The 17,197-nt window shown below is 35.7% G+C and overlaps 1 protein-coding gene across 5 annotated transcripts; it reads left to right on the top strand.

Annotated features, from left to right (window-relative positions):
- The first annotated feature begins 9,838 nt into the window (after nucleotides 1-9,838).
- Nucleotides 9,839-16,828, top strand: LOC141701578 (putative hexosyltransferase MUCI70). Of its 5 annotated transcripts, XR_012566832.1 has the most exons (10): nucleotides 9,841-10,041; nucleotides 10,503-10,775; nucleotides 11,241-11,324; nucleotides 12,992-13,347; nucleotides 14,181-14,392; nucleotides 14,513-14,769; nucleotides 14,876-15,054; nucleotides 15,912-16,013; nucleotides 16,171-16,412; nucleotides 16,503-16,828. XR_012566832.1 is itself a non-coding variant. In XM_074505211.1 (9 exons), exons 2-8 carry the CDS (start codon nucleotides 10,559-10,561, stop codon nucleotides 15,969-15,971), a joined length of 1,365 nt encoding a protein of 454 aa, XP_074361312.1. In that variant the 5' UTR covers nucleotides 9,839-10,041; nucleotides 10,503-10,558; the 3' UTR covers nucleotides 15,972-16,013; nucleotides 16,189-16,828. The 5 variants fall into 5 exon arrangements, 4 of the variants coding, with proteins under 4 accessions (XP_074361312.1, XP_074361310.1, XP_074361311.1 ...); XM_074505211.1 differs by having other exon boundaries at nucleotides 9,839-10,041; nucleotides 16,189-16,828; XM_074505209.1 differs by having other exon boundaries at nucleotides 10,541-10,775; nucleotides 16,171-16,828.
- The last annotated feature ends 369 nt before the right edge of the window (nucleotides 16,829-17,197 follow it).

Genomic DNA, 17,197 nt, shown 5'->3' with positions numbered 1-17,197 from the left:
TTCTCTAAAAGTCAACTAGAAAGGAAGATTTTGAAGTAACTTCTAGGCCATGCAAATCAAGTGTAAAAAGAGGTAGAAATGATAAATGGGGTACAAATAAAGCAAGAAATTATAAATACATTCATGTTACTCCTAGGAAAGCTTGTTTTAACTATGGAAGTACTAATCATATTGATATTAATTGCAGGAAGAGTAAAAAGAAAGCAGTTATTCATGATTCTAATATTAGTGGTAGATCAGTATTTATAAACCACAGAACCCTTGTTTACACTGTGGTAGTATTTGGCATTTTATTTATACTTGTAAGGATTATCATAGTTTGTATCATAATAATTATGATCCCTTATCCAAGTTCAATAAAAAGAGGTTATTATGCTAAATCTATCAAATTGAATGACCATGCATCTTAAAGAGTTAAATATGACAGGACAAATCCTGATGGATCAGATCCCGATGGAGCAATTTCTGATGGATCAAATACTGATGGACCAAATCCTGACAGAAAGTCTTCTGCTGGAAAACATAAGATGTCAAATAGGACCCAACAAGTGTGGGTTCTTAAAAATTCTAATTGATTTTCATATTTCTGATTGCAGGGTAGCACAAAGAGTATGCTAGTACTGGATAGTGGCTGCTCTGCACATATGACTGGAAATAAGTCCATGATGTCAGAATATGAGGAGAAGGTTGGCCCAATATTTTCCTATGATGATGGAAATATAGGAAAAAAACGGGGATATGGCAACATAATCATTGAAAATGTCATCATTCAAAATGTAGCTCTGGTAGAAGGACTGAAGCACAATCTGTTGAGCATCAGTCAAATTACTGACATAGAATACTTTATTGTATTTTATGACACTCACTGTGAAGTAGTTCATAAGGTAACAAAGAAGGTTGTTTTCAAGGGATACAGCATGGAAACATCTATGAAGCCAAACTTCATGCAAATACCGATGGACCTGAAACTTGCTTGATTAGCAAGGCATCAGTAGATAAAAGTTGGAACTGGCACAAGAAGCTTTCTCACCTCAATTTTAACAATCTTAATGAATTGGTGAAGAAATATTTTGTTAGTGGTCTATCACCTCCCAACTGAAAATAAACCAAACACGCGTCAAATAAACATTAAGAGCACTTATACAAATGAAATTATACGAACCAAGCTCATAACAAGTGTACACCTCTCTCATCTTTACGCGGATTATCTGGTCGAGTTCCTTTATACCGAGGCCATTATAATACTCGGTGTACACCGAGATCTGGAGGGCCTTCTAAGTATTATAGGGGTAAGGAGGACTCGTCATTGTCCAGCCATTGTAAGTGCGCATATCAAGGGTCGACCAACCTACATCGCCCTTGGGCTCAGTCATCTTCTTAATCGGCTCCTGATAACCCCTAGCCACAAACTTTATGCCCGGACACACTTCCTCCTCAACTTCCCACTTCTCTGCCTCTTCACCATCTTTGACATTTTCCTTACCAACATCCCGCTTCGTAAAACTGGTTCCCTCATCCAAATTTGGGATATATTCCACCTCCGGCACAACAACTGTCCCAGTACGATCCAAAGCCTGCTGCAGGTAAGGCTCCAAATACACTGTCTTTTGACAGGATTCCCAGCAGACGTTCCTCGCATGGAAAGCGGTGCATGTATCCCCACTAGCAGTAGAAGCCATCTTTAGTTTAGTCATGCCCTCCTTTAGGGCATCTATCAATTTCTTTTTAAAAGCCTTGAGCATTACCCTCTTATTCAACATCTCTGGATATGTAACAGCGTGATAAAGAACTGCAAGGAAGACATGAAACAGTCAAACTACCAAACATGATAAACTCGAGTAATCCAAAATAAAAGGCAATAACTATACACAATATATTACACAACACATGATTACATGCCGAATAAAAAAACATATATGCATGGTATAAAAGAAACTAAACCAGATAGGCAACGGGAAAGTTTTCTTACTATTATACATCACCAAGAAAGACCTATCTTGGATCAACTCTAAAATCCATTCGCCATCTGACTCACAGTGAGTAAATATATGAATCTCACGCAACTCATCCTCAGACACGGCAAACGGCTCAAGGGGGACATCAATCTTCATATTTCAGCCCGACATCCAAGTCAAATCCCCGCCGTGAATAAAAACATACTCCAAATGCCACGTCTTTTTCGACGAAGGCATACAGTACCACTTCTTCCCAAACTTCTAATTACTCCTCCAGTGGAGGTCGTAGATGGGGGCATTGCTCGTGACCTGGAAGCGAAATATTGTGAAAAATAGCCGAGTAGTCGGCTCCAAGCCCATCTCGGCACACCGAGCAATGAAGTAAGCAATGCTTCGCTACTATTCGGAGTGAACTTCCCAAAACTGCATTTAAAAACATTGGGGGGAAAATGGCGGAAGAAATGATGCAGTCCAAGCCGAAACCCAACCTAAAAGAAGCTGACTGGAACTGCCACCCAGCCGATGATAAGGCCTCTCATCATCCTCGGTATACTGCCATTCGTACCCGTCGGGGATGTCGAACCCCCACTTAAAAATTCCTCATGCTCCCGGGTATACCGGCTCCGGACATTAGCATACTGTAATAACCCCAATTTTTGGAAAATTTTTGAAACCCTTATGAATAGTGTTTTTGCTGAATGAGAAAACTTTTCATGCCACACTAGGTAGGGGTTCTTTTATGGATATTCTGAGATTTTATTGGCACTCTATATGACATATAAGTGTATGTAAAGATCGTCAGAATCCAATTCCGAACACTTTGATTTTTCCCGGAAATCCACTAGATACGGAAAGAATTGAGTATAAGGTAACAGGATAAAAAGGATTTAAATTAAAGGATTATAAGAGAGGATCATAAAAGGAATATAATGTATTGAGAAAGGTTAAGGAAACCCAAGTAATAAGATCTCGGGTATGATCCCTCAAACGATAAACGAAAACGAAAGTTAAGCGAACCGTATAACAGATCAGCGGTCATTAGGCAAACAATTAGGAAGATAATCAAGGAGTTTAGGGATGATGAGGTCATCCAACCAATAAGAAGAGGGCAAGTAAGGGATGATGACATCATAAGCATGACATAAGGGGAAGGAGATGTGGTTGATTTAAAACCACACAAAGTCAAGGTTAGAAAGGTAATTACCCAAAAACAAAACAAAAACAACCAAGCTAGCCAAAACAAATCAAAGCAAACACAAAATTATTTCATTCCTTCAATATTGCTCTCGGCTTTTTCTTCTTTTCAAAGGAAGAAAAATCAAAAATCAAGTTCCAAGCATTGTTAAATCACAAGGTAATTATCTAAGGTTCCTTGTACATAGATATGGATATCCTATAAGTTTAAGCTTCTAATTTCTTCACAATCTCTTCCAATAAATTAAGGAAGAAGATGGTGAATAGTAACCTTCAAGAAATAACTTTGGTTTTCTTGATTTTTTATGAAAGTTCAAGGTAGCTTAAGCATAGATCAAGGCTTCCATGGGCATTCCAAGGATCTTTCATTGATAAAAAGCTTCAAGAAAGGTATAACATCTCCAAACCCTAGCTTTACTTTGTATATTAGGATGATTTTGATAGTTATGGTAAAGAGTAGCTTGAAGCTTGTTTGTTTAGAGTTTGGGTTGGAGTGGTAGTGGTATGAATGTTGAATCTTGTTGATTTGTTAAAGGAATTAAGTATAGTTTAAGTTCATGATGAGAATAACATAAATTGGAAGAACTTGAGGTGTTGGGACTGTTGTAGTGTGTTTTGTATGGATGTTGGTTGTATGAATGAATTGGGATTGATTGGTGATTGATTTGGATTGGTTTAAATTTGGGAAATCGCGTAAACATAGTCATCGTAATGTCCGATTTACTTTAGACTGCTTTTGTTCATAACATTAGGACCCGAGAACTCCCTGATAGGTTTTGACCATTGCCATGTTTAGATAGTTCATGTTACGAGCTTCGTTTTGATATATGGTTCGTTTGATTCCGATGTACGGTTTAGGAGAAATGGCCGTTTTAAGTAACGACGTTTCGCGAACGAATCATTACCCCTCGCCTTACTTTGAAACATAGGTTAAAGACCTTAAAGGACTAATTGAAGTATGAAACAATTATGTAAAATGGATTAGGCAGTTGGTAAGGTACTCGCGAAAGAATCGCCTTAAAACCCTTAATGGTTAATTTATTAAAAATGGTGGAGCCGAGGGTACTCGAGCGACTTAAGTAAATCGTTAAGCGCGAAAGCGAACATTAGGACTCTAAATGGTTAAAGTCTAGTTTCTTAAGCGACCGGGGTCTAATTCCGACTTATGTTGTTGTTCATAGGTTATCGGACCCACTCTAAGCTTAAGTCTATCCGGGAGCACTCAGGCAAGTTTTCTACCCGTATAACTGTTGTTGTGATGTATATGTGTATATGCATGATCTTGCGATAAATGCATATTTGTTATTAGCAAATTCTTGCGATATATTGTAGCATGTGATATGGTATATATGCATGCCTGTTTCATATTCTTGATTTATATATCTGTTGGTTCAATGCTTATAGTTGCATAATACCTATGCTAGAGATAAGCAGTAGTTGCGTATACCCTGAGTATAGGGGACCCAAAGGTGAACCCTTTTCTAAAACCGGGAGTAGATGTTCCCGAGTATATGATATATATATTTATATATATATATTGATATGGTTTTTAAAAACTATTAATCAAATAAGGTTTATTCGATAACTTCATATTATTTAATGAATATTACTTGAATATTCATTCGAGGATTTATGACTCCTTTTATTTTATTTAATGAATATTACTTGAATATTCATTCGAGGATTTATGACTCCTTTATATTATTTAATGAATATTACTTGAATATTCATTCGAGGACTTATGACTCACTTTATCTTATTTATTGAATATTATTTGAATATTCATTTAAGGACCTATGACTCCGATTATTTACTGAAATATATTCTTTATTTTATTAAAGAATAAGGTGTCGATAATCAAACTTATTTTTGATTATTGAAATAAAGATAGTACTTTCGTATAAGTATATCTTTGGTTATTTAATATCCATTTCAAGTATGAGTTTTAAAACTTCTACTTCGAATATTTTAATAAGGATTATCTTTATGAGAATATTATTTAAATAATAATATTCAGATATTTCTAATATATCGGGACTGATTTATTTTAATAAATCAGCAGTACTCCAAACATTCTTAAAAATGTTTTCGAGTCTTCAAAATGATTTTTAAAGTTAGAGTGGACCCCAAAACTCATTTTTATATTTAAGATATTCCTTTCAAAGGGGATTTAAATACTCGCTCAAAACCTGGGGGATCCAGCTCTGTAGTGCATTTTACATTCGCAACGTGGTTGCTGTTTTAAGAAAACAAATGAATTGATTACTTACCCAACGTTCGGGAAGTAAGCCCATCTAATTGAGTCGGCATAAGCGACAGGCCGGGGTACGGTCTATCAAAGTGTAAGTGGCTGGGTGGCAGTCCATCAACGCGTAAGAGGCTGGGTGGCGGTCCAGCACAAGGTCCTTATGTGGCCAGGGTGATGACCGGTGGGGGATTCATCCATCTACTAGTAGAAAAGGTTACTTATTGGTATCTTTGCCTGATCAACAAGATATCGGGTTTATGCCAAAATTCTTTTCCTTTCCAAAATTCATTGGATGTTACAAACTCTGTTCATACTTTACATAACAGAGGTTCCAGGAAATATTTAAGAGATATATATGTGGATATATATCGGGACTAAATAAAGTATCTCGTAACTTTATTTCATTCAATAATATTTCAAAGATTGAATCTATTCAAGTCTTAACTTGTGGTCTCATCTATGGGATGACCTTTTTAAACCTATAATACTTTGAACAGTGGTAGTTCAAGTAGCCTTATAAATGATATAAGTATAGTGAAGTATTTGGTAACTTCATCTTCCTTTAAGCTTATATCCAGTAAGTAATTATCTTACACTTGATAAAGGTTTTCAGTAAGTTATCTATTAGATACTTGCATTATTGATTACACTATGTATTATCTTGCGAGCTGTAATGCTCACTCTTGCTTTATTTCTTCATCACACAACAACAGTTAGGAAAGATGGCCAGGCTCAAGCAAACCCAGCGCAAGAGCGTGGGAAGCGCCCCGCGCCTTCCCGTTGAGATTGTAGCTGCTATAGCTGCAGAGGTAGATCTATCTGTAGATCAGACATTCTACTTTTGAGAATCAATTATGTATAATTATAACTTGTGGCAGATAATGGCAATTAACTGTAAACTTATCAAGTAATCATTTTGGGTTGTAATAACTTTTAATTGTGGATTCAAGGACTTGTACTTATTTCAATTTCATCTCTGAGACTATGACGTGTGGTGGTGTGTGTTAGTGTGGGGTCACAGCATGAGGTCGTTTATTATTAATTAAGTTAAGTGATAATTGTGGGAAGAAAGACCGTGACGACCCGGATCCCTGACCCCGGATCTGGGGGTGTTACACATACTCCATACCCCCAAAAGTATCATCCAATTATTTCCTATCAAACTTAAGAGGGGAGATGCCATCTTCCACCAGCTCCTTCTCATAAGTCCTAATGTACTGATCTCAGATGGACATAAAAGTCAACGGGGCCAGATATCTCAGCCTTTTGTACGTATCCACCCATAAGCATCCCCATGAAGCGGCTGATCTAGCCCGACATAAACCGACTTCCCTCATATATTTAAACCCAAGATTGAGCTCCTACTCGGCTCAGCACCGAAAATAATTTCAACAACCCTCTTCACGGGGACTGCAGTTGGCACACCCCTCGACAACAGTCACCACATCCGGTGGAATCCGCCTAGAATACCTCGAAGGACTAGCACCATCTCAGCCAACCCCCGTGTCTAGCGGATTCAGCCTCTCATACGTTGTTTTGTATGGTTTCCAACCCCCAGGCTCGCTAACACTACCCGCCACAACCCGGCTTTCACCATCCTGCAAACCTAAAAAATGGCTCACCCCCACTCCGGAACCTAGCGTACTCACGAGCGGCATCGGCCGCCGTACTGGGATAACGCAACTTCACCGAGCTCACCATCTCACCGCGCTCCGCACTCGAGATTAACCTAAACAAACAAGAACACTTGCTCATAATCAACCAAGCAGAATATACCCTCAACACCTATATTTACATATACACACACTAGAAGATGAACATCAAGCTAGATGTTCATCACGAAAACCCCGAAACACATAACCCCGCAATAACACCCCAGAAAACACAAAAATGGATGAAAACAACGCTAACTAACGCAGATTTTGAAATTAGTAACAACATACTTTCAACTTTAGAAGAAAAGATATATATCATAAAGCTACAAAAATAAACAAAGAACATAGAAAGGAGAAGAAATGAATTAAAAAGATGGGATGGCCTTAAAAAAAACGCAACCACCACTTTTCGTCGAAGATCGCCGGTGAACACTCCAATCACTCTGATTATATAACTCAACTCTCTCTCTCTCTCTCTCTAAGCCCCGTATTTTCAAAAAAAAATCTTATGAGCAAAATGACAAAGGGAGGAAGCCTATTTATATACACAAAACAAATAAAACCGTCAAAGGCCACATGGTAGCACGTCATTGGTGGCCACAAAACCCGCCAAATGATGGTTCTCCTCCCAACGCGCTCACGCCCCTAATTTCTAGCATAACCTCCCCACGTCCCCAGCCCGTGCATTGATGACATATCATTGATAACCATCATCAATGCACATTCCCCAATTTTTCGACGTTCAATTCCCCAAAAACCCTCATTTTTCAAAACAATTCAAAATTTCAACTGTTACCTTTTCACTTTAAAAACACTTTCAATTCAACTAAGGGGCACCAACTCAACTTCAATTCAACCGCCCAATATGGAAGACTGTCTCAACCACATTCCTCTAGGGGGCATCAACTCAACTTCGAATCACCATCGCCCAAACTAGAAGATGGTCTCAACCGCATTCCACTGAGGGGCACCAACTCAACTTCAATTTAACCGCCCAAAATGAAAAACGGTCTCAATTGCATTCCATTGAAGGCCGCCAAATCAACTTCAATTTAACCACCCAAACGGAAGACGGTCTCAACCGCATTTCACTATTGGGCATCAACTCAACTTCAATTTAACCACACAAAATGGAATACGGTCTCAACCGCATTCCACTAGGGGGCACCAACTTAACTTTAGTTCAACATCGCCCAAAATGAAAAACGATCTCAACCGCATTCCACTGGGGGCACCAACTTAATCTCAACTCAACGCCATCAAAATTAGAAGACGGTCGAAACCACCTTACACCGGGGGGCACCACTTCAAATCAACATCATCACCCAAAATTGGGAGACGACCTACTCCCCCATCCAACTAAAAGTTATATAAAGGAGTAAGGACAAATGATAGGCCCATCCTATTCGTCCAGTCCCAGAGAATAGGCCTATCTCATTCGGTCAGACTCAGGCCCGCTTAAAGGCCCAAAAGACGGGCCCAAATCAACTCTACATCCGAGCCTTGCACTCGGGCAAACCAAGCAATGCCCGATAAACTTTACTAACACCCCACATGGGCGACTAACACCCACGTGGGGGCTCCTTACACATCACTAGTCGTCAGAAGCCTACGCCTGACACCGCCGCCACCTACGCTAGTAAGCATGACAGCCCCAGGCACGTGTGCCACTCACATGTTCCCCTCCCTATAAATACCCAGCAAAGCAAAGGAAAAAGGGGTCACATTTTTCCACAAGTTAGTAAATTGTACCTTCTCTCTGACTTTCTCTCTCTAAAACTCTAAAACTTGACTTAAATACTATTCTTGCACCGGAGGTGTCCCCGGAGATTACATCTCCACTTGACATTCTGTTTCAGGTACAGTCACATCCGACCTTAGGTCCAACCCAGAAGAGTGCAGACTTATCACTAGTCATGCCTAAAATTTAGTTAAAACATAATTAGTTAAATTATTTTTAAACTATATTTCGGTTGATAAAATCTCATAGTATAAAAAGTCAATTTTTAATAATAAAGCAATTAAAGTGTAATAATAAAAATTAAGAAGTGAATTATTAACATCCTTATAAAAAAATTGCTTAGTTCATAATATATCAACAAGTATGAAAATTCATTTTTTGTTATATATAATATATATAAGAGAGATTGATAGAAAGTTAGATAATAATGAAAGAGATTAGGGTTAGGTTCTACGAAGTCCCCTATTTCATTGGAGTACTAGGAGTTCATATATGTTCTGCAAGTAAAATATAGCTTAAATTGTTGCAAAACGTATTATTTTTCGAATGATATTCTACAAATATCACAATTTTATTAAAAAACTTGCAGATCGCATAGATTTTACAAGTAGAACGTTGCAAAATATATTATTTTACAAAACATACTTAGCTTGCAGAACATAAATATTCATGTTGCAGAACATACATATTTTACTTGTAAATATATGTTGAAATAATGATATTTGTGAAATATGTTTTGTAAGATAACACGTTTTATAAAATATTTTATTTGCAGAACATAGATGGACTCCGAGAACTCCAATTAAAAGGTGGACTCCATAGAATTTTACTCTATCTTATAATTTTATATCATGAATAAAGTACAAGCGAGCCTTATATAGGCCCGTAGTTAGGACGTTAAAAGAAAAATGAAGAGTCAAATATTACCGGTAATTGAGATAATCATATGAAAAACTAAGAGTCATTTATTAATACATAACACTTGGATGAAAAACAATTATTAAGCCATCCAAGCTCAATTAAATTTTTAAAAAATTAATTTCTGTTCTCGAAAGTTTCCGGTTTTCCGTACTTAATTACTCAAGTTAATCAGATTTCAGCGCTTACTTGTGCATCCATATTATTATTTTTAATAGAAATAAAATTTGTATTTCACTTGAAACGAACATGTGATCGAGTATGTTGTTATTGTTAATACAGTTCCAGTGTTCAGACATGTAACCAGCTTTTACAAATCTCACATTTTGGGTATTTTTTCTGCTTTTAGTTTCCAAATTTTCAGATTATTCTCATCAATGCTGCATCTTATATATGTATGTATGTATACTTTTAGCATCAATTTGTCATTGCATTTGATTTATTTTCTTTATCTATTTCATGATCTGTGTCTCTTTTCTTGTTTGCTATTAGGGTTTCATGTTTAATGATTACAAGATTAAATTTTTTGAAATTCAATCTCTGGCTTCAATTGTTCTTCGTTATGATTTGATTACAGTGTTTACATTAAACTTTACTAATGAAACTTATGAACTGTGTAAGTTTTTGTCTTTTAGTTTAGCTGAATTAATAGCTAGTCAGGACTCAGATTTCCATGAGTTGCTCATTTAATTATGCGATAAGTCAGATAACTAGAAATGATGGGGTAATTGCTTGTTTAACTTTTAGTTGGAAATTTGCACTGATATATTTTTATTTTGACACTGAATCAGTGATGTTATTGTAGAGCTGATCTGGTTTTAATTTATAGTGCGAGAGGGATGCTACAATGTCTCTTTATAAGCAGAGTAGCGAATTGTTAGCGGAAAGAAGGACATTAATTGGTCCAGATAATAAATCTATTGAGAATGACCAGGGCCAGAGGGCTACACGTAGGCGGAAGTTGGGTCGGTTTTCTGGAAGAAGGCTTTTGTTTTGGGTTTTTTCAAGTGCTACATTAGTCTCAATTTGCTTAGCAGTTTTTGGCTTGAAGATTATTGTTCACGGTGAGTTATAGGATAGTGTGCTTTCGCCTGCCATATTACTTGACTAACACTATGTTCTGGACTCGTGTGTAATATATATCTATGTTAGGAATTTAGAAATGGATTTGCAGCTATTAATAAAAAAAATTATTAGATAGAGCTTAGGTTAAAGGGGTTTTTCACTTTCTATCTCGTGGAAAAATATGAACTTTTCACTTAAAAATATAGTAACTCATTATGGTTCTTATTTTAATTTTTTTTTTGTCATTGAAATTTATCGTTCAAGCTAGATTTTCTAGTATATGCAGAAAGATAGAACTAACATATCTATTATCATTGTAAAAGTTTAACCTTTCTGGAATATGATAAGAATCCAATAGTTACTCTTTTTATTTACGTTCTTTAAATTTCATCAATTATAGTTTAAATGTTTTTCTGGATAATTCATCTACTGCTTGCAATTATGACGTTAACTTATCTATTCAGGTGAGAGGACTGAAATAGTTTCATCTGGGGGAGAAGTACAAGCATTATCAACAGACAGACCAAAAAAAACACCCCGTCGACCACGTAAGTTTTTGTTTAACGATATGTATTTCATGTGATTTGTGCTGGATGAATTTGATTAATTGCTTCGCGAAGAAATCATTTTAATTTTCCTGACATCCGTAAGTGTAGGCAATCACTTTCTTTATAAAATACACAATTTAGGCTGAGGAACTTGTTTAGGAATTTAGCTTGATGCCTAATTGCCTAATGTTAAGTTATGCTCATAATCTAGACAACAGTTGCAAGGGAATTTTTTTTAATTAAAAGAATAGGGATTTCAGACTGATTCGAAGGTGGAAAATCCTAAATCCAGGTCTAGACCAAGATATAAACCAGTATGTTGCTCATAAATATTTATTACCCCATATTTAGTAAAGTACCTTGCACATGCATACACGATACACCAGTATTGCAAGAAAAACATAGTTAGCTTTGTAGCTGAGCTAAAGTTTGCATTATACTAAAATTCCAAATAGTATTAATTAAATTCAAGATATGCTCTGTAACAATGAAATTTTCCCTCTCAGATTGTGATAATAATTTTGACTATTTAAAAGATTTTTGTTGACTGAGAAGCATCTTAGGTTTGATCATGTAAGGTTTATACAGGAGCAGGACGGGCCCTTTGTATACACTGTTGGGTTTTAATCTACATAATGAATGGATTAAATACATGGAACTATAACTCCCACCATCAAGCCTACTAAATAATTACCTTAATCGTTTATTATGATACTCCAGTGTCTTCCAGTAATTATATCACAAGTCTTGCACATGTATACTAGAAAACTAATTTATTAAATTTGCATTGTGTTAAAAGTTCAATAAAAATTGTAAAATGTCCCTCTACATCTTAAAACAGGCAACCTGTCTTTTGATTATCCACAATGCAACCAAAGTTAGGGGAAAACATATACTGAGTAAGGGTAACAACCTATCTAGATGACTTTAAATCTAAGTACACTTTGAATTAGACCAAAGCCTTACAAATACAATATCTTGTTAGAATTAGTCAAAATAAAGTACAGAGAAAGGGACAGAAAAAACGAGGAAAGTTTCATTAACTACAATTGTAATACTCATCTATGTATTACTAAAGTTTAATATATAGTTGAATTAATAAACTAGAAAAGTACCTTAAACTAGGAAATGACTTTTGATTAGGAAGCTATCTAAATTGTCAAAGGTAGTTTGTAGTATCATATATATAATATGAGATGTTTCTTGCCAATAAATGTTGATAGAAATATTGGCACCCTTTTGCGAGAAACTCTCACTGAATTATCTGGAACCTCTGCTAGTGATTACGTCAATTAAAAGCACTTTGTAATTATTGTTTTATGCTAGTTTATTAATATTGTTTTATTTATTATTATTTTAATTATTATTATAATTTTTATAATAATAATAATAAATTAACTATGTTGTAACTTATTTCTGCAAAATTTTCATTGTAGTGTTTTTCATTTTTTATATTGATACATTTCTGTCAATATTAAGCTTTTTGTACTCAATATTACAGAAGTTTTTCACTTGTGAAAAAAATACCACTTGTAGTTACATCTCGTAAAAGGAGAGAGGGAGATACCTCTAGACCAAGAGGTCTTTGGGTATATAGTATTTGCCTTTTGTTGCTGTTAAAAAGATTCTAATGAAATTTTAATCATTGCTCCATTTTAATGTTTCAGGATTTTCTCCATGCAAGGTTGGATTACTAGATTCAGTTAATGATCTTGTAGAGCCCCACGAATTCACCAATTTTGCAAATTTTACATTGCAATTTGTAGATAGAGAGAAAAGTTCCTTGAATGATTCTTCTTACCCTAGATTTGGAGGACATCAAACTCTTGAAGAAAGAGAGCAATCCTTTTTCGGAAAAAACCAAACAATTCATTGTGGTTTTGTCAAAGGACCAGAAGGGTTCCCAAGCACTGGATTCGATCTGGACAAGAAGGATGAGGATTACATGACTACTTGTATTGTTGTGGTATCTTCCTGCATTTTTGGAAGCTCTGACTTTTTGAGGAGGCCTACAAGCAAATTGGTAATGAATTGCATATTTTTAAAGTCTGAAATAGATGTAACATCTCAGGATAAGAGTATAGAATATTTGGTTGATAACTGCAACTCTTCATTATCCCGTGCTCTAGGAATTGGTTGATTGCAATGATAGTCATGATATCACTTGAAATATATCGTTAATCACCTCACCACTTCTATAAATTGTTTGTACCTAACACTATATGCTAGAAACTTCAAGTTGAATCAGCTTATTTTACAATGGAAAGACTCGTCAAATGCATTGTAATATACTTCCGTTCAACAAAGATACACTGAAATATTTTCAGATATATAATTTATTAATTTGAACCAGGTGGATTTATGTCTCCTTGTATTACTTTATTGAAAACTCTGCAGGTAGATTAATGATAAAATAAGTTGGTGCCTTGTGTTGAAGTATAAGCGTTTGGTTTGTAGATGTGGTGATGGGTTCAAGTTTTTGCACACCTCTTTAGTGATAGGGTAAGAGTGCTTGCATCTGATTGGAGGCCTACTAATATGTGGAGCCCTGTCCACAGATACAACTCTTCGTTATGTTGTGGACACTGCCTTAAAGATGCAAATTTTAAATGTGCAACATGTTGCTATCATCTGAATGAGCAGGCTTTATTTGTTTTACCTATAAAAATGGTAACTTTGATCATAATTGAAAAAGTACGCAAATATTTCTATTGCTTATGAATTCTCATCGTCCCATTAGATTGTTGTTATATTTCATGTTTGGTGTTCTTTACAACTTTATCTATCAGTGTTAGCACTCTGGCAAGTAAGCATATGTATTCCTAATCTGATTGATGTTGAAGTTGCTTGTTACAGATTACTGGCTATTCGAAGAAGAATGTTTGCTTTGTGATGTTTGTTGACGAGTCTACCCTCTTTAAACTCAAGTCGGAGGGAAGTGCTCCTGATGATAGTGGCTATGTTGGATTATGGAGAATTGTTGTTGTAAGGAACTTGCCATACGAGGACATGAGGAAAACTGGAAAGGTGCCGAAATTTTTATCACATCGCCTCTTTCCTTCCTCTAGGTGATCCTTGCTCTATCCTTTTCTCTCTATAGACCTTAGAACTTATATTTGTTCTGTAAACATGTGTCGACCTCTTTGCTTAATAATCCCTCTTCTTTTTTTCTTTTTTTTTTGTTTTAGGTATTCTGTTTGGCTTGACAGCAAGTTGCGACTTACAACTGATCCACTGCTGATCATTGAATACTTTTTGTGGCGGACAAGATCAGAGTATGCAATCTCAAATCATTATACTCGCCACTGTGTCTGGGAGGAGGTACTCCAAAATAAGCATCTAAATAAGTACAATCACACAGCCATTGATGAACAGTTCAACTTTTACCAGTCTGATGGCCTTACCAAGTTTGACCCTCAAGATCCAAATACTCCTCTTCCAAGTTGTGCGTCACCAATGCCTTTAACCTACATTGAAAATTATGTATAACTTTCAACCTGTAATTAATTGCAAGAATCTCTTCTAATTTTGTTAATGATGTTTATTAACAGATGTACCTGAAGGATCATTTATAATCAGGGCACACACGCCAATGTCTAACTTATTTTCATGCTTATGGTTCAATGAAGTTGATCGTTTCACGTCACGAGATCAACTGAGCTTTGGATATACATTCTTGAAACTGAAGAGAATGAATCCTCATAAAGGACTCATGCTTAATATGTTCAAGGTAAGATATTGAACACCCTGCGTTTGAACATATTATTTTTTTCATTCTTCAAGTAAATAGAAAGAATAATGTATTACTGGAGCTGGCTCGGTAAGATCTCTGTGCATAGATTTGGTTTAAATCCTCCAACTTAGCTCTAGTAAGTGTTAGCGTGAATTTGCAAATTGCAGTTTGCATCCCGTAGATTTTCGCGCATCTTATTTAGTTACATAGAACTTCCAACTGTAACTCTTTGCTGGTCATCAACTAGCTACTTTTGGCATCCATCTGGAATCTTCGGCTCATCTTGGTTGTCAACTATTACTGGTAGGGGGATATTAGTTATTAGCTAAACAATACTTTTAGCAACTCTTGTTGCCTCAGACCTCTTCGTACTCCCAGTCTCCCACACATAGGTTTGATTTTTCCTCTTCTTTTTCTTTTTTTCTTTTTTTTTTGCTTAGCAACTTGATTAATTATCTTAACCTTAGATATGTCACGCCAGATACTCTATACTGTTGGCACTCTGAAGATCGAGTATGTACTAGATATTCATGTTTATGTCAGAATCTATTATTGGAGGTTTGTTGGGGGTGAGAGTCTCACAGGACCTAGAATCCAACTCTATTATTGACACATTATAGAGACCAAATCCAAAAATGACACAACACAGCTCGGTTCAAACCTGAATTTGAGACTAAACTAACTTGTAATAAATATATAATACACTAAACTTGTTTGTTTTTATTCACATTCATTTTTTTAAATCGAAATTAGGGAAGTTTAGAACAACAAGAAATTAACACATTTACAAAGACAATCTAAAACCTGAAATCCTTGGTAGTTGAGTTCTCTAATTACTTGTAAATGATATGCAGGACTGTGAGCGCAGATCACTTGCAAAGTTATTCCACCATAGAGTTATATCACCTCCTTGATGGAATTTATTCTTTTTTGGTATCTAATACCTACCACATGAGGTAAGCCATTCCGTCTAAAATTTATATACACTTTTTCCTTATTGATTCCATCTTTCACATGTGTAAACATGTCTTGGTCTAAGGTTTGTTGTCGATATATATTGGGTTTTACATTTATCTTTCATAATTATTCATCTTTTTGTAATAATGTGAGCAGCTTTTGGATCAACTCCAGGAAGTCACGGACAGAACTCGCCTGTATGGCACTGGAGTAGAATCCTAGGTGTTTTGAGGGGAATACAGGACAATCTTTCATTTATGGCTCTCTCTGGACCTTTCAGCAAATCTTTGAAAACATTGAATAACCGAAATGGTGGTTCCCCAGTAATTGCCGGTTGGCAGGTTTAACTTGACTGATTTTACGCTCACATACATGGACTCGGAATCAAGAAGTTCAGAGTAATTCCCACTATGAATATAACACTACTACTATAGTATAGATTCCATTCTAATCATAATATAATTCTAAAACTTGCCTGTGCATTGTAGACCTTACCACCCTTGGCCCTCAAATATTCAAAGCATAGAAAGATGGGTTCCTATTTGGTTGTCGTAAGACAGCTAGCAGCTAGCCTTGAAGTTAACATACGCATCTGGTTGTTACTAGGTGCATTCGTAGTGATTTGTTTTGGGGGATTGGTATATAGCAATGAATTATTTGTTAGCATACCGTTTCGAAGGTCGTCTAGAAATAAGCACTTTTGGTGATCAAGATCAACTCTGCTTCACAGATTTCAGTAAATTTTTATGATGTTTGCATGATTCAATGGTCATATGCTTCTAGCTTTTACAGTATAAACCAAATTGTTTTGCAAGGTGTTACCCTAGTGCCACCTGGCTCCTCCACAGATGCAAAGTCCCATAACTTTAACCAAACTTTCAGAAACATTTAGGTGTAGTTTGAGATGAGCATTCTGAGTTTGATTTGAAAACCGAAAATCCAGAAACAGTATTTAATATAAATATAATAATTTATGGAAATTTTGGAAACAGTAATTTGTTTTAAGGCTTGAATAAATTGGATATTAATATATGTTCGTGTATATCGAAATTTGTTGTAATTTTTTTTATGGTGAAATTTGTTGTAATTAATTGTAATTAAAAATAAGGTTATTCAAAGTTTGAATTAATTTTTAAAATTTGGTATTATATTAAATGATAGTTTCTAAAATATTAACAGTTAT

The sequence above is a fragment of the Apium graveolens genome, unplaced genomic scaffold (assembly GCF_009905375.1).
Source record: "Apium graveolens cultivar Ventura unplaced genomic scaffold, ASM990537v1 ctg4114, whole genome shotgun sequence".
Lineage (NCBI taxonomy): Eukaryota > Viridiplantae > Streptophyta > Magnoliopsida > Apiales > Apiaceae > Apium > Apium graveolens.
This window is presented reverse-complemented; position numbering and strand designations above follow the sequence as displayed.